At 42.4% G+C, this 25,320-nt stretch overlaps 1 protein-coding gene across 3 annotated transcripts; it reads left to right on the top strand.

The window, feature by feature from the left end:
• The first annotated feature begins 1,765 nt into the window (after positions 1–1,765).
• Positions 1,766–22,994, top strand: LOC140481659 (protein-lysine methyltransferase METTL21C-like). 3 transcript variants are annotated; one of them, XM_072578202.1, is made up of 6 exons: positions 1,766–2,071; positions 2,189–2,245; positions 10,916–11,028; positions 14,971–15,128; positions 19,914–20,031; positions 22,409–22,994. In XM_072578202.1, the coding sequence occupies exons 3-6, from the start codon at positions 10,923–10,925 to the stop codon at positions 22,816–22,818; spliced, it is 792 nt and encodes a 263-aa protein (XP_072434303.1). In that variant the 5' UTR covers positions 1,766–2,071; positions 2,189–2,245; positions 10,916–10,922; the 3' UTR covers positions 22,819–22,994. The 3 variants fall into 3 exon arrangements, with proteins under 3 accessions (XP_072434303.1, XP_072434304.1, XP_072434305.1); XM_072578203.1 differs by lacking the exon at positions 2,189–2,245; XM_072578204.1 differs by lacking the exons at positions 1,766–2,071; positions 2,189–2,245 and adding an exon at positions 3,641–4,084.
• The last annotated feature ends 2,326 nt before the right edge of the window (positions 22,995–25,320 follow it).

Raw genomic sequence — 25,320 nt, 5'->3', positions numbered from 1 at the left:
AGATTGGCAATAGACTCAACAAGAGGATAATGGGGACTGCAGATGCTGGCGATCAGAGTCAAAGATTGTGGTGCTGGAAAAGCACATCCGGTCAGGCAGCACCCGAGGAGCAGGAGAATCAACATTTCGGGTTTAAGCTCTTCATCAGGAATGTGGACATTGCTGATGAAGAGCTTATGTGCAAAACATCAATTTTCCTGCTCTTCGGATGCTGCCTGACCGGATGTGCTTTTCCAGCACCACACTTTCTGACAGTAGCCTCAACAAGGAGAAAGTTTGATGTGCAGCTGTTAGGCATGAACACAAAAACTTACTTCTCGTGTTGGTCCCACGCTACTTAATTTTAGCTGCTGCTTAATTTCTGTAATTAGTTCATGATTATTATTATAGCTCACTTTGACATTGTTTTTAGTGCAGGTTATTTCTCTACACACTATCTAACTTTCATGGCTCTCTGGTTTGACTGGGTAAATAGTAGGTGGAGAGAGTTTTTTGACTTGATTTGATTTATTATTGTCACAGGTACCGAGGTACAGTGAAATACTGGCAGATCATACCATACAGAGTGCATTAGGGTAACAGACCAGAGCGAGGACTGCAATGTTACAGCTGCAGAGAACGTATACAAAGAGAGAGGTCAATATTACATTTAAAATTTGGGAGATACATTCGCAAGTTTAATAACAGTGGGGAAGACGCTGTTCTTGAATTTATCCACAAAAGATTATCCCTTTGATTCCATGAACCCCCCCCTCACAATATTAAGTCCTAAAAATAATTTCTATGATGCTGCAGTCGATTATTGCAAACATTGATCACTCCCTGAGTACAGCTTTAAAATTCTTTTAAATTGACTTCCCATCACTCATTGAAGAAATGCACCTTTTGAGAAATTTTAATCCTTTTTTTCTTGCTACTCTCTGAAATTAGATTCAGCGTTCATTCCATCTGGATTACCCTGATTTGGAGATGCTGGTGTTGGACTGGGGTGGACAAAGTTAAAAATCACACAACACCAGGTTATAGTCCAACAGGTTTAATTGGAAGCACTAGCTTTCAGAGCGCTGCTCTTTCCATTACCCAGCACATCCCTAGGTGTGAGCCCCGGGGCAGCAGCTTATCCCCTGAAATTCATTCTCCTTGTAGCGGAAATACAGACCCCATTGTGAAGCTAACCTTTAAAACCTGCCCAGTTTATAAGTGGGAATGATTTAAATTTAATGCTCCGCTTTTTCAAAACAAGGAACTGCTGTCATAAAACATTGGAATTCTTGGTTGCAGAAGTCTGTGTGCAGTTTGTTCTGAGCACAGATTAGCTTTAATCAGAGATTCCCCAGTCAGCTCTCGTTTAGATTCGGTTGGAACATCCTTCAGTGATCGCCTTGCAGCGTTTGGCATATCGTGTGACGCTCCAATTCAGGGACATTGGCGAGATGGTACAGGCTCGGGTTTCATGAGGGTTCCTCCGGGTTGGAAATGCATCCTCCGCGAAATAATCCTCTTTTTGCCATTTCTCCAAGATTTCCACTTGGTGGATAAACTGCAATTTATTTGGTTTTATTCTGGGTAATCTCTGCCAGCGCTCAGTTCCTGGTCAGCAGCTCCAGTGTGGAGATCAATTACTAACTCGCCCCTTCTGCCCTGCTCAGGCAAACCAGAGACGAATGAATTATGGCTGAGCCCATTCAGGACGGAGGAATGTGGAGTCGAATTTTTCTCTCACATGTCCCTCCCCACCCCACCCACTCTCCTGTCCTTCTGCAGGAATGGTCAGAGATCAGCACTCCAGCCTGTCCCACTGTTAGCTTGAACCCACACTTGGAGAAGGTTACAGTAAATCTGTCCAAATCCAGCGAAGAGCTCTTTATGACAGGAGCATGTGTTTGGATCCTGTGGTCATTCTATCATAGACTGTGTTGGTATTGGCTGGTGGGACTGGCTCATCGACAAATACACAAAACCATTAGGACTTTTCCCGGAGGGAAGGCGGGTCTGACAGAGCTGCCTTTAATATCTGCAAACATAATCCTCATGCTGCTGAAGGTACATCCGCTCTCAGCCTTCAAATAAGGTACATGTTTTTTATGCGCGATTTCGGGTAATTTGTTTGTTTGCTTACTCAGTTTTTGAATGGTTACGTTCACTTATCCATAACTGCTCTCTTTTTGTATCTCACTCCTGGCTCTAGGTTTGCTGAAATCTTTGCCTTCAATTTGATTTAAAATTGGTTTTGCATAAATTAAGGGTAAGTGATTGTATGGTGGCATTATCAGTAGAATTTTCCTAACCCAGAGACCGGGGTAATGTTCCAGAGACCCATGCTCGAACCCTTGGCACAGCACAGGGCCAAATTCGAATTCAATAAACATCTGAAATGAAGAGACTAATGATGATCGTGAAACCATTGTTGATTTGTGAAAAAAAAATCAATCGTGGGACATGAGCGTTGCTGACTGGGTCAACATTTATTGGCTGTCCCGAACTGCCTTTGAACTGATTATTGTAAACACTCATATCTGCTCCTCCACGTGACTCCAGACCCACAGCGATGTGGTTGACTCTGGGCAATGAGGGATAGACAATAAATGCGGGTCTGACCAGTGATGCCTACTTTCTGTTAATGAATTACAAAAAAACTGGGCAATAAGTTAGGACTCTTATGGATTTTTTGGAAACTAAGAATGAGAATTTCAAAATGGAATGACCACATTGTGCAGACCCGGAGCAGTAATTGAACGGAAACGTGTATTGTACATGACTACACTCCCAGAGAACTGCTTTCTTGTTAGCGAGAGAAGGGCTAGTGTTGAGTTTAACCTGTGTCTCAGATGAGGTTGGGAAAATCAGAGTGATCTTAGCCAGTACTGACATTGAACCCGAGCTGTTCCCATTGCAGACCAGCCATCCAACCAACTGAGCAAACCGAACCACTGAAGGTTTGGTACCCAAAGTGAACATACAGCCCTGTCTGATGTTCAGGGATGAGAATGGCTGGAGATAAAAGAGGTCTGGAAGGTTTCGTGATAATGGATTGGGCCGAAGGGTCTGTTTCCATGCTGTACATCTCTATGACTCCATGTACATATTATCCCATAAAATGGCAAAGTCATTGCAAAGTGTGACGTGGGAAAGTTGCAGAATTTTTTTATCACGTTTGTTGAAGCCTAAATATTTCTAGACGATGGAATAGGTGGAACTGTGAAAATAACCATCAGACAAACTCTCACAGCCAGCTCCCACAGGATCCAGTTATCACTGGGATGTTGAGAAGGTGAGGTATTTTTTTGCTTGTATTGAGTTTTCAGTAACAAAATGTTATATTCACGCGTGATATCATTTACTGAAAAGCTGTTCAGTCTACATTCAGAGGTTGTAAAAGTTCAAAGGGGGGAGGGTAGGAAAAAGGAAAAATATAAAAAAGATGTAATGCAACTGCAGAAAAAAATGCTCCGGTTACACCCAGCGATCAGTTTTTAAATTCAACTCCGATTCCAAATAAATGTCCTTAATGAATACCGAGAATTATAGGGAGGCATGTTTACTTATTCAACAATATACTTGGACTTGCAACATCCAAACTGTAATTATAGTGAGGGACAAAGGTTTCTAACAGAGGGCTTTTCTCACCCAACAGCAGCATTTCAGCGTGTTACCCCAGGAAGGTACAAGCTGAAGATGTGATGACACTGATGTCAGCAAACCTTGCTTTAACCAGCCCACGCACAGACACAGGTGGAGTGCAGGTTTCCAGGTCCCAAGGAACATACCGATTGCTTATTCTCCACACCATCCCAGAATTATTCAGTGGTCAGGGTAACAGCTGCCATTCACCAACTCAGGCCGTTAAACGTGATCTGTTCTCAGTCAGTGAAGGGTTTAAACTCAAGGTAAAAACAATGACTGCAGATGCTGAAAATCAAATTCTGGATTAGTGGCGCTGGAAGAGGACAGCAGTTCAGGCAGCATCCAACGAGCAGCGAAATCAACGTTTCGGGCAAAAGCCCTTCATCAGGAATAAAAGCATAAGGGTTTAAACTCACCCGAGGCTGATAACTGCCTTCCTGGCAGTGACTGGGAACCCGAGGTAATCCACCAGCGACACTGGGGCAGGGTCTATGGCTCCTCACCTTCCAGCAGCTTCGTGGTTTTTCAGACGGGGCTTTTAAAAAAAAACAAACGGATTTTTTAAATGTCTTTTTTTTTTGCGAGGTCCCAGATTTTGACAAACGGGACGACTCGGAGATGTTGGAGATCAGAGTCGAGAGTGTGGTGCTGGAAAGCACAGCAGGTCAGGCAGCATCTGAGGAGCAGAGAGTCATCATGTCTGACCAAACGTTCTTTTCCAGCACCACACGGTTGGGCCATGGGCCTGGTTTACTGAGCGGTTACCCAGGCTGGAGGTTTGGGAGGGGTCAGGGAGGCCAAGGTGTAGCATTGGAACCATCTCAGAACATGGAACAGGCTCTTCAGCCCACTATGTCTGTGCTGACCACGATGCCATTCTAGACTAATCCCATCTGACTGCACATGGAACATTTCCCTTTATTCCCTGTCTGTTCATTTGTCTGTCTAAACGCCTCGTAAATATTACTATCATCATATGGTATGCAATGGGGCATGCATATAATGTGTGTGTCTGTGCATGTGTATGTGTTTGTGCATTTGTGCATGTGTTTGTGCATGCATGTATCTGTGTCAGTGTGTGTATGTGAGTCCATGTGTATGTATACCTGTATGTGGGTGCATGTGTGCCTGTGGGTATGTGTCTGTGTATGTGTGTAGGAATGTGTGGGTGTGTGTATATGTGTCTCTGTGTGCGTGCATGTGCCTGTGTGTGTGTCAGTGTGCACGTCTGTGTGTGTATGTGTGCGTGCATGTATGTGTGTGTATGCACATGTGTGTGTGCATGTACGCATGGTGTGTACGTGTGTGCATGCGTGTCTGTGTGTGTTTCTGTGTGTCTGTGTATATGTGTGCATACGTGTGAATCTGTGTGCGTGTCTGTGTATGTCTGTATATGTGTGCGTGTGTGCATGTGTCTGGGTCAGCAGCTTGGAGAAAGGGTCTCAGCAGGAGGCAACCCCATTCAAGATGGTCAGGGAGCAGGTTCCCATCTGACCCTTCATGATCGAAGATGTTTATGGGCTCTGAGCTTCAATGCAATCCTCTATCTGTTGCAACCACAAGTCAATGTTGAAGCAGGGCAGAGACAGATCTGTCAGTGGCTGAGGGGACAGCTGCCCTAATGAATGCTGAGTAGACTGCAGCTGGAGACATTTGCAGCATCTCTCAGTTTCCCATCCACTGTTGCATAAAGTGAGGGAACGAGGTGGGAGGCGGGGGGAGCAAATAGATGGCAACAGATGAACCCTGTTCAATGGGACCCAACTGCTCTGGTCAACATGTACTTCCTCTATCTCGAGCATGCTTGTGGGTTATAAGTGGTTCTGGCAAGTTATGGTTTGCAACCCCCTCTGATGTGTAAAACAAATGAACAGCTCATTCTACTGCTCAGCCAACGACTGGTTTTGTGTCTCTGTCCACATTTTATTGGAGGATGAATAAGAGTGACAAACAGAACATGCGTTGTATATACGGTGGCTCAGTGGTTAGCACTGCTACCTCACAGCGCCAGGGACATGTGTTTGATCCCAGCCTCAGGCAACTCTGTGTGGAGCTTGGACATTCTCTGCATGGGTGTGCAGACTCTGGTTTCCTCCCACAGTCCAAATATGTGCAGGGTTATGCAGATGCGGTAGGAGGGTGGTCTTGGTGGGGTGCTCTTCAGAAGGTCAGTGTGGATTTGATGGGCGGAATGGTCTGCTTCCACACCATAGGGATTCTTTGATCCTAAGTTTAGATTGAGCTCAAAGGAGCGACTGCATTACCCACATTTGTTGGACTGGATGAGAAGGCGGTGGATATCTAGGTGTATGGCCCCTGACATCTCTGTCATAATGGATTTATTTTCCAATCAATTACACACCTCTGGAGCAGTGGGACTCAAACCCAGGTCTCCTGGCTCAGACATGGGAAACCCCTACCACTGGGCCACATAATGCAGGATGGATTGACTCTTCGCCAGTCAACTGGCAGTTACAGACGTCGGTTATAGTCACCCAAAATTATTTTTGTATCTAACTCATTCTGGGAATCTGCTACTCACCTGTTCAGCATTTTATAATGGAGAGCCCACCACTAGCAAACCCATGGGCTGACTGTTTTATTTGGGTGAGAGGTAGACCTCATCACTGTCCCCCCACAGACACCATATCCCAGGGACTGATGGAAATGGGCGCGGCTGTGAAATCTGACTACCCCCAGGCACAAGGAGCAATTGGCTGCAGACAGATGTTATGAGGGCATCACAGACTGACTGAGAGAATTATAAACTGGAAACTGTTCCATTCTGTCACAATCTCTGCAGACATAATATGGAGGAACCAGGGTTGGGCTGGAATGGACAAAGATTAAAAATCACACAACACCAGGTTAGAGCCCAACAGGTTTATTTGGAAGCACTAGCTTTTGCGACACTGTGAACCACCTGATGAAGAGGCAGCTTCTCGAAACATAGTGCTTCCAAATAAACCTGTTGGATTATAACCTGGTTTTGTGTGATTTTTAATCTTTGCAGAGTTTAGTTACATGATATACAGCAGATACAAGTGCGGGTATTCAATCAGGGACTGTCAAATGAGAAGTGGAGACAGCCAACAAGCAATTGGTCACTTCAGCAGGATATGATCAGGCCAACATTGCCATGGTTAAAAACCTGGTGCCGATCATGTCCTGTCAAGAAATGTTCATTACTCACATGACAAGGGTCAGGGATAGTTTTACAGCACGTGGTCACGTCAGTTTCATCTCCGGGCAATGGAGTCAGAGGCAGCAGGTTATATCGGGGTCACAATGCAATTCGCTCATCGCCTCATCTGAGTCAAAAATCATACAACACCAGGTTATAGTCGAACAGGTTTAATTGGAAGCACACTAGCTTTCGGAGCGACGCTCCTTCATCAGACAATCACCTGATGGAGGAGCGTCGCTCCAAAAGCTAGTGTGCTTCCAATTAAACCTGTTGGACTATAACCTGGTGTTGTGTGATTTTTAACTTTGTATACCCCAGTCCAACACCGACATCTCCAAATCATCCGAGTCAGTTTCTGACTCTGGGCAGTCTCCATTACCAACCTGCTTCCCAGTACAAAAACAAGCAACTTCACAGTGGATCAGGAAGACAGGGTCAGGGAGATCCTACACTCCTAATAACTGACTTGGAGAATCAAGAAAAAACAAACGTTAAATGAGTGGTGGCCACATCTTGGCATGTGGCCTGCATTTCATTGAACAGGCAAGTGACTATTCCCAGACTCGTTGGCAAGAGCTACCCAGTTTATCCCCCAATTATTTGTAAGAAATCAAATCTTCATATTCACAAATAACTAAAGGATTTATGTGGTCATCTACATTCCCAGAATTAACTGTCAAAGAATCTACTAAAAGTTGATTAAGTGTCCAAGCTAAGAATATTGAAGCACACCAGAGAGATGATGATGCACTTACCACGAGGAAATGGGTCCAAGAAACATGATCAGTGCAAGTCCTTCTAGATAGGTTGTAAACAAATGTGCCATGGATGTGATCAAACTGGTTAGCAAATCAGAAGTCAAACCTCGCTGCTTTGAAAGATTCGTTGGACTGGGGTGGACAAGGTCAGAAGTCTCACAACACCAGGTTATAGTCCAGCAGGTTTATTTAAGATCAGAAATTCTTGGAGCTGTCGACTATAATCTGGGATCGTGTGACTTCTGACCTCAAAACAGATAGACTATATCACAAATAAAGCGTTGTGGAAATCCCTGCTTTGAGTGAGTTTGCACCGTTGAAATCACACCCTCATGGTACAGTAAGATGTAGCTGCAGGTGGCCATTCACTCTACTTCTGATGAAAATGAAAGTGATAAAACCGAAAAGAAACAAACAGCAAAATACTGCAGATGTTGAAATAAAAATACAAAGTGCTAGAAATGCTGGTCAGGTAGAGAAGGCTTTGCACATTGAGCTGAATGTTGCCACAAGTGCTGGGACCAGTTGTGGGCTGTCAGCTGGCGTTTTTCAGTCGTGCAGCTTTTGGTTTAGTTTTGCAGCCTGGAGTTTAACCCAGTCTTCACCAACCGGCTTGGGATGATGGGTGGAATTTGGAGCTGGAGCACTAATCAGGAAACACACATGAGCGAGCCTGACAGCATATACTGTGGATGAGGTGCAAGACAGGAGCAGCAAAGATCCAGAATGATCTTCTTAATCACCAGCACTCTCAGGTTCCGTTACAATGGCAGAAATCCACTTCCATTTGACTGCTGACTTGCTGACCTTCTGATTATTATTTACATTGCACATCTCATGTAAAACTGGAGTTGCTGGGTCTTTTGGTTGTTCATGCTCCTTCTACAGGCTGAAGATTTGTGCAGACACTGAGGATCTGGTCTGCCTCTCGAAAAATTGCAATACTGCAGCAAAATGTAGTCAATCTCTGACATTAATTGTCCTTCATTCAAAAGGGAGAGAGAAAAATTACTGGCCAGTCAAAGTAATATCTCTGAGTGGGAAAATGTTTGAGTCTGTTATAGAGAATGTAAGAGCAAAACATTTAGAAAAATATAATATAACCAAGTGGAATCAGCGTGGCTTCATGAAGCAGAAATCATGCCTGGCAAATTATTAAGAGTTTTAAGACCATAAGGTGTAGCAGCAGAGTTAGGCCATTTAGCCCATCGAGATTAGAGTGGTGCTGGAAAAGCACAGCAGGTCAGGCAGGAAGGGCTCCGGCCCGAAACGTCGATTTTCCTGCTTCTCGGAACCTGCCTGACCCGCTCTGCTTTGCCAGCACCACTCTAAACTTAACTCTGACCTCCAGCCCTCACATTCACTATCTGGCCCATCGAGTCTGTTCTGCCATTTGATCGAGGCTGATGTGTTTCTCAAGCTCATTCTCCTGCCCTTTCCCTGTAGCCTTTGATCCAGTTACTAATCAAGAACCGAACTGTATCTGTCTTAAAGACAATGACTTGGCCTCAATAGCTGTCTGTGGCAATGAGTTCACAGATTAATCCGCTGTTAAACATATTAGTTCTAAAGAGTTGTCCTTCCCCTCTGAGGCTGTGCCTTCGGGTTCTGTCTCTAGTACAAGTTGAACTATCCTCCCCACACCTTCTGTATCCAGGCCTCTCAGTATTCGGTAAGTTTCAATCAACCAGATACCCCCCTCATCCTTCTAAACTCTGTCGCACACAAACGCAGAGACCTCAACTGCTCCTCATACACGTCCTTCAGCTCTGGGATCATTCTTGTGAATTTCCTCTATAGCCTCTCCAATGCCAGCACATCTTTCCTGAGATATAGGACCTAAAACTGCACAGAATATTCAATACGAAGTCTGACCAGAGCCTTACACAGCCTCAGCAGTATATCTCTTGCTCTTGTATTCTAGTCCTCTTGAAATTAATGCTAACATTGCAGCTTCCTTCCACACTGCCAACTGAACTTACATGTTAACCTTAAGAGAATCCTGAACTAAGACTCCCAAGTTCCTTTGTGCTTCAGATTTGCAAAGCCATTCCCTTTTTAGAAAATAGTCTATATCTCTGTTCTTCCTACCAATGTGCAGAACTTCACAATTCTAACAGACTTGTCAGACATGAGCTCCTCTTGAAGAAGTGGAGCTGACTCAGCCCTATTTCACTGTGCGTTTCCAAATACTCTGCAATCTTCTCCTCAGTGATGGACTACCAAAGACTGAGGTCAGGTTTATTCATGGATTATTTCCTGCCTTCTGTCTCCATCCCTTTTTAAACAGGGCTGTTACATTAACCATTCACCAGTCCTCTGGGATCCTCCCAGACTCTGGTGATCCCTGAAAGATCATGACCAATGTCCCTACAATCTCCTCAGCTATCCCATTCCAAACTCTGGGATGTAGTCCGTCTGATCTGGATGATTTATCCACCTCCAGACTTTTCAATTTCCTCAGCACCTTCTCCTTCATGGGGATTGCTCCACTCACATTTGACCCCTGCATCTCTTGAAGTTCTGGTATGTTGCTGGTGCCTTCCACTGTGAAGATTGATGTAAAGTACCTATTAGAGTAGGTTTTTAATCCTCTTACTTTTCCAGTTTACTGTTAAGCTTTAAACAGTTGGAACCCTCCAGACTCTGCAACTTTAATGGACTGCTTTGGAGGGTTCTAGGTGTAGGGGATTGGCCATCAGGGACTTGGTTAACTCCATGAAGTCAGCTGTCTTGAGTGACTGTGCATTGTCCTGACATACAATTACAGACTTAGCTACTCCACAGCTGTGACCGTTGGAATATCTGCGTCATTATTGCTTTCATGAATTGTTGGCTTCTATAAGTCATAGTCAACAGACTTGAAGTAAATTAAGCCAACATTGCGATTGAGCAAAAACACCAATACCCGGAACTGGATTACATGACATAGCAAAGAGCAAATGGAGCAAGAAGAAAAATACCAGGAACAGGGTCCTCCATGGCTGTCTTAGCCTCCATCTTTTTCACTCTCCCAAACAAAAACCAATTGAGAGACTTTTCCAAACATAGGGAAAAGGAATGTTCCTCAGTCATCCCCAACTGAAATCTTCTTCGAAGCGATTCATACAGCACAGGAATAGGCCCTTTGGCCCAACATGTCTGTGCCAACCATAATGTTATTCTAAATCCATCTGCCTGCATATAGTCCATCTCCCTCTTATTCCCTGCCTGTTCACAGGTCTGTTCTTGCTGTTGAAGTGGGGCCAACACCCTGTTTGTTATCCCTCATCCCCACTCACTAAACACCAATCAACTGGCATCTACAAGGTGTTACTCATCAGTAATCTGATTTGTAACTTTGTAGTGTTGCAATGGAGACGATCTCTACATTAGAAATATCTGCAGAGGATGAAGAGGAATGTGAAATTCAGAACCAGGAAGAACATTCAGAAACGGAATCTTCTGATGAAAATGAAGGTAGAGTAACATTTAAACAATATATTTCACTATATTTGTTGAATATCCTTGTACTGTATTTACCATTCTTTTGGAGCACAGGTGTGTGTACTGTAATGGGAGAAAAGATCTGAACATAGAAATTACCAGCAGGAATACAATTAGGTGCTCCCTGTATTTAATAAGCTCACACGTTCCCACCTCGTGCTGGTAATGTTTCACCCTTTGCTTGTCAATAATCAATTGTAAAGATTCCATTTCTACAGCCTTTTGAGGAAGAGGGTTCCAAACATTCACCACTGTCTGTGTGAAACTAGTCTCCTCAGCTTCATTTTAAATGGACAATGACCCTTTAAACAGTGACCCCCTAGTTCTAGATTCTCACACTAAGAAATATCTTTGCATCTTTACCATGTCAAGAAGCCTCCGGATCTTCTGTCACCTCTTGCTATTCCAAAACTCACTGAATACAAGGTGAACCTGTGCAGCTTTTCCTCATGAGAGACTCCCACAGCCCTCCCCAATTAGATATTACTCTGGTAAACCTTCTCTGAACTGCTTCCAATACATTTACATCCTTTCTGAAATAAGGAGACTAATTCTGTACAGACTACTTCAGATGTGATCTCACCAGTACTTTGTATAAGTAAAGCAAAATCTCCCTATGCTTGTATTCACTTCACCTGAAATGTACAACATCATTCTGTTACTGCTAAAAATGACTTGCTGTATCTGAAAACTAACTTACTGTGATTCATGCACATAGACACTCAGCTCCCTTTGAATCTCAGAGCTCTGCAGTCTCTCACCTTTTAGACAATATGCTTGAGTACAATTAATAAATATAAAGAATGTGTTTAGTTTCTAATATAAAGTATCATCAAGTTGAATCAGTGACTATAAAGTGGATGTGGGCTTTGCTGGCAAGGCCAGCATTTATTGTCCAGAGGGCAGTTAAAAGTCAACCTCATCGCTGTGGGTCTGGAGTCACATGTAGGCCACACCAGGTAAGGATGGCAGTTTCCTTCCCTGAAGGACATCAGTCAGCCAATTCCTGACAATTGACAATGGATTCATGATCATCAGTATGACTCTTCATTCCAGATTTTTATTTTCACTCAATGGTGGGATTCAGACTCAGGTCCCCAGACTATTATCTGGGTCTCTAGATTGACAGTCCAGTGATAATACCACTAGGCCATCACCTACCCTATAATCTAGAACAGACAACATTACAGCGCAGAACAGGCCATTCGGCCCTCGATGTTGTGCCAACCTGTGAAACCAATCTGAAGCCCATCTAACCTACACTATTCCATTCTTGTCCATATTCCTGTCCAATAACCATTTAAATGCCCATAAAGTTGGCAAGTCTGCAACTGTTACAGGCAGTGCATTCCAAGCCTCTCCTACTACTACTGAGTAAAGAAACTACCTCTGACATCTGTCCTATATCTATCGCCCCCTCAATTTAAAGCTATGTCCCCTCATGCTAGCCATCGCTATCTGAGGAAAAAGGCTCTCACTGTCCACCCTATCTAACCCTCTGATTATCTTATGTGTCTCAATTAAGTCACCTCAACATTATTCTCCCTAACAAAAACAGCCTCAAGTCCCTCAACCTTTCCTCGTAAGACCTTCCCTCCATACCTGGCAATATCCTAGTAAATGTCCTCTGAACCCTTTCCAAAGCTCTACATCCTTCCTATAATGCAGTGACCAGAACTGCACACAAAACTCTAGGTATGGCCGCACCAGATTTTTGGACGTCTGCAGCATGACCTCATGGCTCCAAAATTCGATCCCTCTACTAGTAAAGCTCACACACTGTATGCCTCCTTAACAATCCTATCAATCTGGGTGGCAACTTTCAGGGATCTATGTACATGGAATGATTACTTGAAGATCACTGTGCAGAACTATTATAACCAAAAACAGGCTAGATGGAAAATAGAGGAAGATGTAACAACAGTAGTAAGACAAATGTAACTAGAATTATGGCCTGGATATTTGGTAGCAATGAGGGCACTCAAGCCCATTACTCCATTGAAAGTGACAGCAATGTCAAGAGTTAGTCTATGTGCAGTTCAGCACGGAACTCCTTGCATTGCTGCTTATCCTTCTCCACTGTTCTCCATTTTTATATTCCACCACCTCCATCAGACTGTAGTATGAGTTTCTAATAACATACTAAATTCATAATTCCTGCTGAAAGATCTCTTGGTACATAAAAGTTAATTTTGTACATGCTAAATGACAAATGTAATTATTAAACAAGATTTTAAAGAAAGTTTATGATGTTTTGGATTCCAGCTTAAGCCCAGAACCATGTTCCAATGATTTATTTTGCTCTCTGTAAAATTTACATGATGTGAAGGATTTTACTTTCTGATTTGCTGACAGTGAGCAGACTTCAATTTGATTGGATGCCTACACTGATGACATAATCAATCTAGCCACCTTGGCATCCGTTCGATGGAGAGTCAGATTTAAGGAGATCTCTGCAAACAGGAAAGCAATGACATTTGATTCAGTGATCAGATTTTTTTGAGGCCATCAGCAAGTACCATAATTTTCCGTGGACAATAAAATTTGGGCCCATATTCCATTTGGAAAAGACATAGATTTATATGGTTATAATAGCTAGCTCATGATTTATGTTTCTAAAGGTATTCCTTTGCTAGATTTGTGAAAAATTTGTGAATGCAGTCTTTAACATCAACTATGGATAGCGATACATGTCATTGTCATGTACACATCATATCTGCAATTAAATTTCTCAAACCTTAGGGCTTCTATATTTATTTTAACATTTTAATAACCTGTAATTCTCCTTCATGCTGTTTATTATAAAAAAACCTCCCAGTTTCGACCTCAATTTCCTTCACGTTGTTTGAAGGAGGCAGTGATTTTTTTTTAACAAAAGTCATGTTTGAAATTTATCTTTTAGCAAACGTTTTGTTGCCTTTTTCTACAAATAGATTTTGCAAGTATATTTTAATGAGGAAGTAAATTATTTATCATGTTATGAGTGGAGTAGATTTCAGACAGCAATGGCAAGGAATCTGGGTTCAAAGATCATTAAACATTCATGACATCAAGAGTTTATGAGAATAACACAGGAAAACATCTTTGAAGGAGATAATCAGCCAAGGTCTCAAACTGTGGAGCAGACCTCAGAGACTGACTACTCCTGCTTCCTTGTTCCAAAAATTACGTATTAGCAATTTGTGTCAATAATTTTGGAACGTAGTCATTTCATATCAAAGCTGCAAGGAAGGAATTCCAGCCTCTGTACATTTCACGCTCTTATGGAGATTGTTGGCGTTACTAAGGTATTGACATATCTCCCTTTGAAAGTGAATGTTGCTTTTCCTGAATTCTGCCCTGTACAAATGATCTGCAGCAAAGAGATCAAGTGACTATCTGAACCCAGGCCTATCCCATTGCTACCCTAAAACTACTTCATCCCCAGTGTACAATTCTTGGTTAAACTATATCTTGAAGACCAACTTCCTTTTACAGTGAAAGCCAGACTTGGATGGTTTACAGATGCTGAATCTGGAAGGGATGTAGTGGGTGGAGATGGGAATTCTGGAAGATTGGGTTGAGGTAGATCAAGCTCAGGGATGAAGGGCAGCGGCAAATAAGATATCGAGTGGGAGAGATAGGGAATTCAGGCTTGGGAAAGGCCTGGAGTTATTAACAATGAGACAGAGGACTCTGCTTTCTGTACCTTGTAGCAATTTAAAATCTCCTTTAGGAGGTAATGGAGTCTGAAAATGGAAGGCAGATGTTATTAAGTGTTTTATTTTTAATTCTGAATGCATGTGCAAGAACAACAAACCGGGGCTAACATAAGAGTAATGTTCATGAATGGATGAATCATTGGTAACTTATTATCATTTTAACTCAATTGATATTTTCCTTATTAACTGTAGATTTATGGTTTCTTTCTACTAGAAATTCTCACCGATGTCAAAAGACCTTCAGATGCAGTGAATAGGATTTGGTCCCCTTCAATTTACAGTTTGGTTCCAAAGGAAAGCTACAACTTTGCAGGTTACGAAATCACCATCCACCAATCCATCGATCACTTTGGAGCTATTACCTGGCCAGCGGTACGTTTTACTTAAGCAGAAAAAACATGTGGAACTTAGACTTGGGCAGAAGGAAAATCATGGGAGACAGAATAAAACAAAATGAACAAACACATTTTCTCTGGTTCACAGGAGCTGGTATACATTTGCTACCATTTATCAATTTATAATAACTGTAACAATGGAATTTGCATAGCATCCTAGAGTTCTGAGGTGCTGACTGTGCCAATGGAGGACACATGGAGAAGAATCCACTAGTTCGTGCATCCTGTAAAGCCACGGTTGTGAATGTTTTCGGTTCAGTTGAATGACTGCAGTTCACCACAAGGCAGACTTTGTGAGACTCCACCTGGTGGGAACTCTGCCTGCACTCTGCCCTTTGGGACATAATCTAAACTCTGCCCTGACCAAACCTGGGTGACTTCACGAGTTGGGAAGGCTGCACTTGAGAGATCACAGCCTGAACTCACTCCCATCCCCTTGTGGGAAGGCTTTTAAATGGGATCACAACACAGCGTGCACTCAGCCCTCTGATAAACTCTGCCCTGACCGATGAGACCACAAGAACAGAAAAAGTGTAAATGTGTTCAACAGAGAGTTAAAATTAAAATAGGTTCCTTTTACATTATCACCATATTTTAGATTAGATAATCTAATGTAGCATCTGAAATTGTAAATGAATTCCTATGATTAGTGATGAGGTAGAATGTGCTAGATTAGTTAAGACCCTAAGACCATAAGACATAGGAGCAGAAATTAGGCCATTCAGCCCATTGAGTCTGCTCTGCCATTCAATCATAGCTAATAAGTTTCTCCCCATAACCCTTGATCCCCTTACAATCAAGAACCTATCGATCTCAGTCTTAAATATACTCAATGACCTGGCCTCCACAGCCTTCTGTGATAATGCATTCTATAAATTCACCACTCTCTGGCTGAAGGAGTTTATCCTTATTTCTGTTCTCTAAGATCTTCCCTTTACTCTAAGGCTGTGCCCTCGGGTCTCAGTCTCTCCTACCAATGGAAACATCTTCCCAACATCTACTCTGTCCGGGCCATTCAGTATTCTGTAAGTTTCAATTAGATCCCCCCTTTTCCTTCTAAACTCCATCAAGTATAGACCCAGAGTCCTCAAACATTCCTCTTATGTTAACCTTTTCATTCCTGGGGCCAAATTAACTCTATATTAAAAGTTACTCTATTCATTTTGAAATTAAACTTTTAAATAATTACAAAAACATTGGGTTTTGCCTAAACATGTTGAGTTTTTTGATTATTAGTTGGAATGTGTTGTACAGCCATTTGTGAATGGGGCTGAACTAAATGTAAAACAATACACAAAGGGAGCATTTAACATCATCTGTGTTCACAAATTTCTCTAAAAGCAGGCACTGTCAAAATCAGCAAATAGGTGCCATCAGCACTCAACATTTATATAACAATCATGGAGTAGTCAGAAGGAGGGGCAATTATTTGTAAGTAAATATAAGACCATAAGAACTAGGAGTAGGCCTTCTGGCTCTTCGAACCTGCTCCACCGTTCAATAAAATCATGGCTCTTCTTTTCATGGACTCAGCTCCACTTACCCACTCTCTCACCGTATCCCTTAATTCCTTTACTGTTTAAAAAAAACTCTTAGCTTTAAAAGCATGTACTGAGGTAGCCTTGACCACTTCACTGGGCAGGGAATCCCATAGATTCACAACCCTCTGGGTGAAGAAGTCCTTTCTCAATTCAGTCCTAAATCTGCTCCCTCTAACCTTGAGACTATTCCCTCTTGTCCTAGTTTCACCTGCCAGTGTAAACATCCTCTCTACTTCTATCTTATCTATTCCCTTCATAATCCTGTATGTTTCTATAAGATCCTCCCCTCATTCTTCTGAATTCCAATGAATATAATCCCAGTCTAATCAGTCTCTCCTCATAAGCCAACCCCCTCAACTCCAGAATCAACCCAGTGAACCTCCTCTGCACCCCCTCCAGAGCCAGGACATCCTTTCTCAAGTAAGGAGACCAAAACTGTACCCAGTACTCGAGGTGTGGCCTCACCAGCACCCTGTACAGCTACGACATAACCTCCCTGCTTTTAAACTGAACCCCTTTAGCAATGAAGGACAAAGTTCCGTTTGCCTTCCTAATTACTTGTTGCACCTGCAGACCAACCCTCTGTGATTCATGCACAAGGACACCCAGGTCCCTCTGCACAGCAGCACGCTGCAACCTTTTACCATTCAAATAATAGTCCTTTTTACTATTATTCCTACCAAAATTAAAAATCACAAAACACAGGTCATGGTTCAACAGGTTTATTTGGAAGCACTGGCTTTTGGAGCACGGTTTGTTCATCAGGTGGTTGTGAAGTATAAGATCATAGTACACATCCTAGCAAAATAGGTGACTTTGTATTTATTAACATTGTACTCCATCTGCCAGACCTTTGCCACTCATCTATGTTCATCTGCAAAGTTTCACAGTCCTCTGCACACTTTGCTCTGCCACTCATCTTAGTGTCATCTGCAAACTTTGACAAACTGCAGATGGTCTCCAACTCCAAATAATCTATATAAATTGTGAATTTATGTAGCAAAACCAATGTAGTGTACAAAATCCCATGCAAGGACTGTACAAAACACTACATAGGACAAAGAGGAAGACAGCTAACGATCCGCATCCATGAACACCAACTAGCCACGAAACGACACGACCAGCTATCCTTAGTAACCACACACGCAGATGACAAGCAACATGAATTCGACTGGGACAACACTACTATTATAGGACAAGCCAAACAGAGAACAGCCAGGGAATTCCTAGAGACATGGCACTCATCCACAGATTCAATCAATAAGCACATCGACCTGGACCCAATATACCGATCACTGCAAAGGACAGCTGGAACTGACAACCAGAAGTGGCAGATTCAAACCACTACAAATGCCAAAGGAAAGATTACAGAAGCGCTTCACAGGAGGCTCCCAAGCACTGAGGATGGCACCTAGACAGGGGACGAAACGTCTGCAACACAAATTCCCAGCTCGGCGAACAGAACCACAACGAGCACCTGAGCTACAAATCTTCTCACAAACTTTGAACTGTATATATATTTCAGATTCAATGCTGGATATTTCATTTGATTTATATATTGTCACGTACTGAAGTACAGTGAAAAGCTTTGTTTACGAGCAGTACACACAGATCATAGTAAGCAAGGATGTACAGATCAAAAATACTTAGAGGCATACAGGTTATATTGCACAGGGCGTGTGTTAGGTAAGATCAGTGTTAGCAAGATCAGCATTATGGGAGGCTGGATAGTCTTTTTATCAGTGGTGCTGGAAGAGCACAGCAGTTCAGGCAGCATCCAACGAGCAGCGAAATCAACGTTTCGGGCAAAAGCCCTTCATCAGGAATAAAGGCAGTGAGCCTGAAGCGTGGAGAGATAAGCTAGAGGAGGGTGGGGGTGGGGAGAGAGTAGCATAGAGTACAATGGGTGAGTGGGGGAGGAGTTCACAACATGGTTGAAGAGCTTCAGAGCAGAGGAAATGACCTGGGAGTTGCAGTGGGCCCACTAATCCAGTATTTGATTTTCAGCATCTGCAGTCTGCCTGAACTGCTGTGCTCTTCCAGCACCACTAATCCAGTATTTGATTTTCAGCATCTGCAGTCATTGTTTTTACCCTGTTGTTTTAACCCTACTGCGAATCCTCTTGCAAGGATGCCTGCCTTGAAGAAGTTTTCCTCCTCTCTCTACAAGAATCTCAGGGAGTCCCTCTCCCACTGCAACTCCCAGGTCATTTCCTCTGCTCTGAAGCTCTTCAACCATGTTGTGAACTCCTCCCCCACTCACCCATTGGTGGGGAATGGTGGGGGGTGTGGGAGACAAGACAAGACAAGGGACTACAGGGTGGGATAAAACTAAAGGGGAGGTCTGTGGTAGAGTGGACAGCATGCCTGACAAATGACACAATATTTCATGGTGTAAGAGCCAAAGAAAATTGTAATGTGTCTAATAAAGAAACTTCAGTCTAGACCTTTCCACCAGAGCAAAAAAGGTACGAGTGGCCTGAAGCTGAAAGCCCTGCTCAAGCATGACACCACCCAGTTGGTGCTTTGTATTTTCATGGGGATACTCAGGTCGCCAGCCTATCTATATCCTCCTGTATCCTCTGGCAATCCTCCTTACTATCTGCAGCTCTCCCAAACTTTGTGTCATCAGCTAACTTACTAAACAGGCCAACTCCACTCTCCGCCTAATCATTCATATATGTTACAAACAACAGGGGCCCCAACACCGATCCCTGCAGAACATCACTGATCCCCAGTCAGAGAAACACCCTTCCACCATTATTCTCTGTCGTCTGTGACCAAGCCAGTTTTGTATCCATCCAACTAGGTCACCACAGATCCCATGTGACGTCACTTTCCATATCAGCTTGCCATGAGGGACCTTGTCAAAGGTCTTGCTAAAGCCCATATGGACAACATTCACCACCCTTCCCTCATCAATCATCTTCGTCCCTTCCTCAAAAAACTGAATCAAGTTTGTGAGACATGACCTCCCTGTACAAAGTTATCCTGCCTATTGCTAATAAGATCATATTTTTCCAAAAGTAAGTAAATCCTGTCCCTGTACAAACTGTCCTAGTGTAGTTTAAGATTCAGGATAGGATCTTGCTCAAGTTTCCTCTGCCTCTGAATTCCAATAAATATGTTTCTTGGGGGTGAATACTTCCATTTGAGTAACCTTCATTGATATCACTGATATTTTAGATATTAATAAGGTTTATAATTGTTTCTTTTGATAGGCAGTTGAGCTGTGCCATTTTCTGGAATGCAACTGGAACAAATTCAACCTTGATGATAAGAAAATAATCGAACTGGGTGCTGGAACAGGACTGGCATCTACTTTTGCTGTCTTACTAGGTAATTACACATTTCTCCCCGTTTTCAACCTTGTAATAACAATTTGCATTGAAATAGCTTCTTAAATATTATAAGGTATCCCGAGGTGTTTCAATTAAATAATAAAAACTTGGACATTCAATTTTAGAGAGCTTGGATCCCCTGGAATTGTTGGCTGGAAGCCTAGAGCTAGAACAAACAAGGTTCTTATCTCTGATTTGTTGTCCGTGCCACGTACTAGTGAGGCAAGGAATAGGGAGAGAGAGGAGTTGATTATGTGGCTACAGGGATGGTGCAGGAGAGAGGGTTTTGGATTCCAGGATAATTGGGGCTCTTTCTGGGGTAGGTGGGACCTCTACAAGATGGTCTTCACCTGAACCAGAGGGGTACCAATAAACTGGGAGGGGGTGGCGGGGTTGAATTTGCTATTGCTCTTCAGGTAGGTTTAAACTAATACAGAAGGGGGATGGGAACCTAAGTTGTAGTTTGAGTATACGGGAGGATGAGAGCTAAGATTTCAAGATCGCAAGAAGGCACCGGCAGGCAAGAAGTTGGTTTGAAGTGTGCCTACTTCAACACCAGGAGCATCCAGAATAAGGTGGGTGAACTTGCAGCATGGGTTAGTACCTGGGACTTTGACATTGTGGCTATTTCAGAGACATGGATAGAGCAGGGACAGGAATGGTTACTGCAAGTTCCTGGATTTAGAATACTTTTTTGTCAGTATTCACACTAGAAAAAGATAATATAGTTGAAGAAAATATTGAGAATATTGATGGGATTGAGGTGTGTAAGGAGGAGCTGTTAGCAATTCTGGAAAGAGTAAAAATAGATAAATCCCCTGTGCTGGATGAGACTTATCCTAGAATTCTCTGGGAAGCCAGGGAGGAAATTGCCGAGACTTTGGCTTTGATCTTTATGTTATCATTGTCTATAGGAATAGTGCCAGAAGACTGGAGGATAGCAAATGTTCCCTTGTTCAAGAAGGGGAGTAGAGACAACCCTGGAAATTATAGACCTGTGAGCCTTACTTTGGCTGTGGGTAAAGTTGAAAAAGGTTATAAGAGATAATCATCTAGAGTGGAGTAAGTTGATTAGGGATAGTCAACATGGCTATCACAAACCTTATTGAGTTCTTTGAGAACTTTAAGGGCATTTAAATAGTCATTGGACAGACATATGGATGAGAATGGAATAGTGTAGATTAGATGGGCTCCTGATTGTTGCACCGAACTGTGGAACCATCGAGGGCTGAAGGACCTGTACTGCGCTGTAATATTCTATGTTCTAAGTACGGGTCAACATGGGCAAAGGGGAGGCGATGGTTTTGTGATATTATTGCTGGACTATTAATCCAGAGAAAGTGAGGACTGCATATGCTGGAGATCAGAGTTGAGAGTGTGGTGCTGGAAAAGCACAGGTCAGGCAGCATCCTAATGAAGGGCTTTTGCCTGAAACGTCAACTCTCCTGCTCCTTGGGTGCTGCCTGACTTGCTGTGCTTTTCCAGCACCACACTCTCGACTACTAATCCAGAGAGCCAGGTAATGTCCCAGGAAAAGATGGCAGATGATGGAATCTGAATTGAATAAAAATCTGGAATTCAGACTAATGACGACCAAAAAACCATTGTCGATTATTGGGAAAAAACCTGTCTGGTTCACTAATATCCTTCAGGGAAGGAAACTGCCATCTTTACCTGGTTTGGCCTACATCTGATGCCACAGCCACAGCAATGTGGTTGACGTGTGGACAATTAGGAATGGACAATAAATGTCAGCCTAGATAGTGACACACCCACATCCTGAGAATGAATAAAATAAAGGGTGAAGTCATATGAGCACACAATTTGGCAGCACGACAGTGGAAAAGACTCGGCAGATAGGGTCTTCAAACAAGCAGTTCTGGAAAGGCACTTACCTACTCTCCCAAACTGTACTTGCTTCTCAGTTGCCAGACTTTCCAAGGCGTGAGTAACCAGGTTCACCTTTAGTGAAATATTACAATTGCCGGTCAGTCTCCTGGAAATGGAAAAGCTGCTAATCCTTTGTTCACCTCCCTTATGTCCAAACATTGGGTTAGGACTGGCTGTCAGATTCTTTTAAAGAAATGAAACATTGATGCAACCCTAATCAATTTTTTTTTAAGCTTCGCAGTTTCTCTCCCAGATCAATTGCAAAGTAATCGGTCAGTTAATCAAGAATTTTGATGGAAATAACTCATTAAATTTTATGTTTACACAATCCCTCCATCTAATGTGAAGTCACATGCAAACTAATTTCAATCCGTCTAATTAATTTACAAATATTGAAAAATATTTTTAGTGTTTTCTGAAAATAGAAGAATAATAATGTTGACAATTTTCTGTACTTCTATATGATTATTTGTCTTTTCTCTCAGGTGCTTATGTCACTAGTACTGATCTCCCTTGTGCAATTGGAAATTTGCGTAGTAATCTTATGAGAAATACACGATGGAGAAGCAAGCATCAACCTCAAGTTAAGGAGTTGGTTTGGAATGTAGATTTAGATAAAAACTTTCCTCAATCTGTTCATCACTACGATTATATTTTGGCAGCTGATGTTGTTTATCATCATAATTGCCTGGATGATTTAATGGCCACATTTGAGTATTTCTGTCAACCAGACAGTGTGATTTTATGGGCAAACAAATTGAGATTTAATTCAGACTGTGAATTTTTGGAAAAATTCAAGGCAAAATTTGATACTGTTATGCTGGCAAATATCCCTCATGCAGAAGTTATAATAATTAAAGGGACAACAAAGTCACAATTAATGAAGAATACTTAGTGGGAAAAACATGAGTTACATTCAAAACAATGCACTTGTCAAAAAGAATGGTCACAATACATCTATTTTAAATAATTCCTGTATATTGATGCTTTAGAAATTTTAGCACTGAATATTATTCTTTTGATGAATTATTCAATAGTTTCAGAAGTCAGTTTATATCATAGACCAGCTTCTATGACAACATGAAGCACTCTGAAATATATTACAAATTCATCAATAGTTTGCACTGTTTGCTATTTATTTTAATTTTGAATTGGTAGTAAATCTGCTATATTTAAAAAATGAAGGCGATGGGGCAGGGGAAAAAATTCTGGCATCAACTGAATTTTCACTTTGGACCCAAGAGAGCAGAGTTGGGACAATTCCTGAATCTGCAAACCCTCCGCAGGAAAATGTGCCCCAGTAGTTTGGACTGCTGTCGCCGGGTTGGAGAAGGGGTGTGGGTGATTACAGCAGCTGAAGCTATCATGTTCACACCCACTGAGTTCTGAGGCTGCTGGATACAAGAGTGTGGTCTGGGCACAAGGTGAGCATTGGTGTCACTACACTTTGTCAAAGCTGTGAAGAAATGCAGAAAAAACCAGCGTTCAAACCTCATGGTCTGTTAAGCCTGAGGGAGTGAAAATCAGATTGCCATGCTTTAGGGCCTTGACCTGTCAGCTGTCACTACTATAAAAGTCAAATGACTTTGCAGTCGACATGTGACAATGCACTGTGACAAAAATGGACTCCACTCCCACAACTGTCCAGTTAGTGTGTGTGGGCCAGATACAATGAATCATGCATAACCTGAACTATCAGTATTTGAACAGAGTGACAAACCAATGGGTTAGGAGCTGAAGACAGACGAACATAAGAAACAGGAACAGAAGAACATGCTCCACCATTCAATAAGTGTATGGCTACCTCTAGTGCACCTTTCCAAATGTTCCTGGTTCAACCACTCAAAAAGAGGGTCAATACTGATGGCATGCTGCAGCCACAAGTTGGGGTACGGCTTGCATACTCTTTGATAATTCCATCAAGTGTCCAGGGACTATCTGGAGTAGTAGCACAAGTGTAAGGGTGGGATTGAGCTGGTGTTATCAGGCAATGTTCAAGACCAGCGGGGGACTGAGAACCCAGGTCTAGGGAGACCTAATGTTTTCCTTTGGATTTGGACATGTCTGACTGAGGCTTTTGATCATCCATGTCCGATCTGTGTACTTAACATTTCTCATTCACTTTGGGTGGTCTCCTTAACCTTGAAACCTATTAGAAAAATTACTATTGGCCTGATGGGAGTAGAGATTGAGGTCCATTTTAACTGTCCCCCATCTGATATCCACCTGTCAGTGGGGACCAGAATGTAGACACAATGATCTGTGGTAGCCACTAATCAATTAGATCCCAAAATGAATAATCTACAAAAGCTCTGTTTTGATAACATCGTCAGGATGATAATTATGACTCATGCACATTAAGGAGTTTCGCCTAACAGATTGCAGTTCTACAGAAGGGAAAAGCTATTAAAATTTCACTTTCTCAATCCTGGAAGATCATTGTAAATTTATAAGGTGTGAACTCTGGAGAGTACTCAAACTCCACAGAGGTACGAGACATTGGACTAGATCTTGTGACCACATGCAAGGCAACAGTGCTACCCACTGATCGTGACTGACGTTGCCTACATGGGTCTAGTCATTTCTGTGATGCTGCTTTCTCTCTTCCTGATTGCAGTTTGAACCTAGCACCTAGCCAAGGAATGTGCAGCAGCTGTAATGACAGCAAGCAGCCAATCACACTGACATATCCAGATACAGAAAACCAGCATGTTAAGAAAACTTAAAATTCTTCACTTTGAATTGAGATTTTCAGATTGAATTAATATAGAAGCTAAAATAATGGTAACTTCTCTAATTAAAAATGATGTATTTTGGAGAAGATTTACTTTTGCGACAAATGTACAATTACCCCCTTAGTGCCAGTGAAACTGTTTTGCAATGTTTATGAGGTTCATGAAGTTTTAAATAAAGCATAGTTTGTTTTTGAAAGAGGTTTAAAGCGAGATTAAGTGCATGAGCTGACATTCTGCCAGTACAATGGATTTCCATCATTTGCAGGGGAACATACAACAGTGCATCTGTCTGGGGAAGACAGAATCACTTAAAGCAGCTTGTGACTTCCATGTTATTCTGTGCGTGCGCACACTCCAGGTGTTGTTGTGAGTATCAGCAGAGAAACGAGGACAGGTATAGACAGGTCTGCCACTGCCACAGTACAAACAGTCTGCATTAACAGTTCCTATGTACACAGGGGCACTAATTTCTGTGGACACTCTGAAACTCAATGCTCATTCGTTACATTGTCCTCAACTTCATCTTCTGGTTCCACTTTAGGGTATTTTTCTGATTTAGGTTAATTGCTGTCAATTATCAAACATATTGTCAATTTAACATTGCTTAATGGCTTGCCATTTATAACAGCACTGACTCTACACAAATTATATAGTACTGAACA

This window comes from Chiloscyllium punctatum, chromosome 9, assembly GCF_047496795.1.
Source record: "Chiloscyllium punctatum isolate Juve2018m chromosome 9, sChiPun1.3, whole genome shotgun sequence".
Classification (NCBI taxonomy): domain Eukaryota; kingdom Metazoa; phylum Chordata; class Chondrichthyes; order Orectolobiformes; family Hemiscylliidae; genus Chiloscyllium; species Chiloscyllium punctatum.
This window is presented reverse-complemented; position numbering and strand designations above follow the sequence as displayed.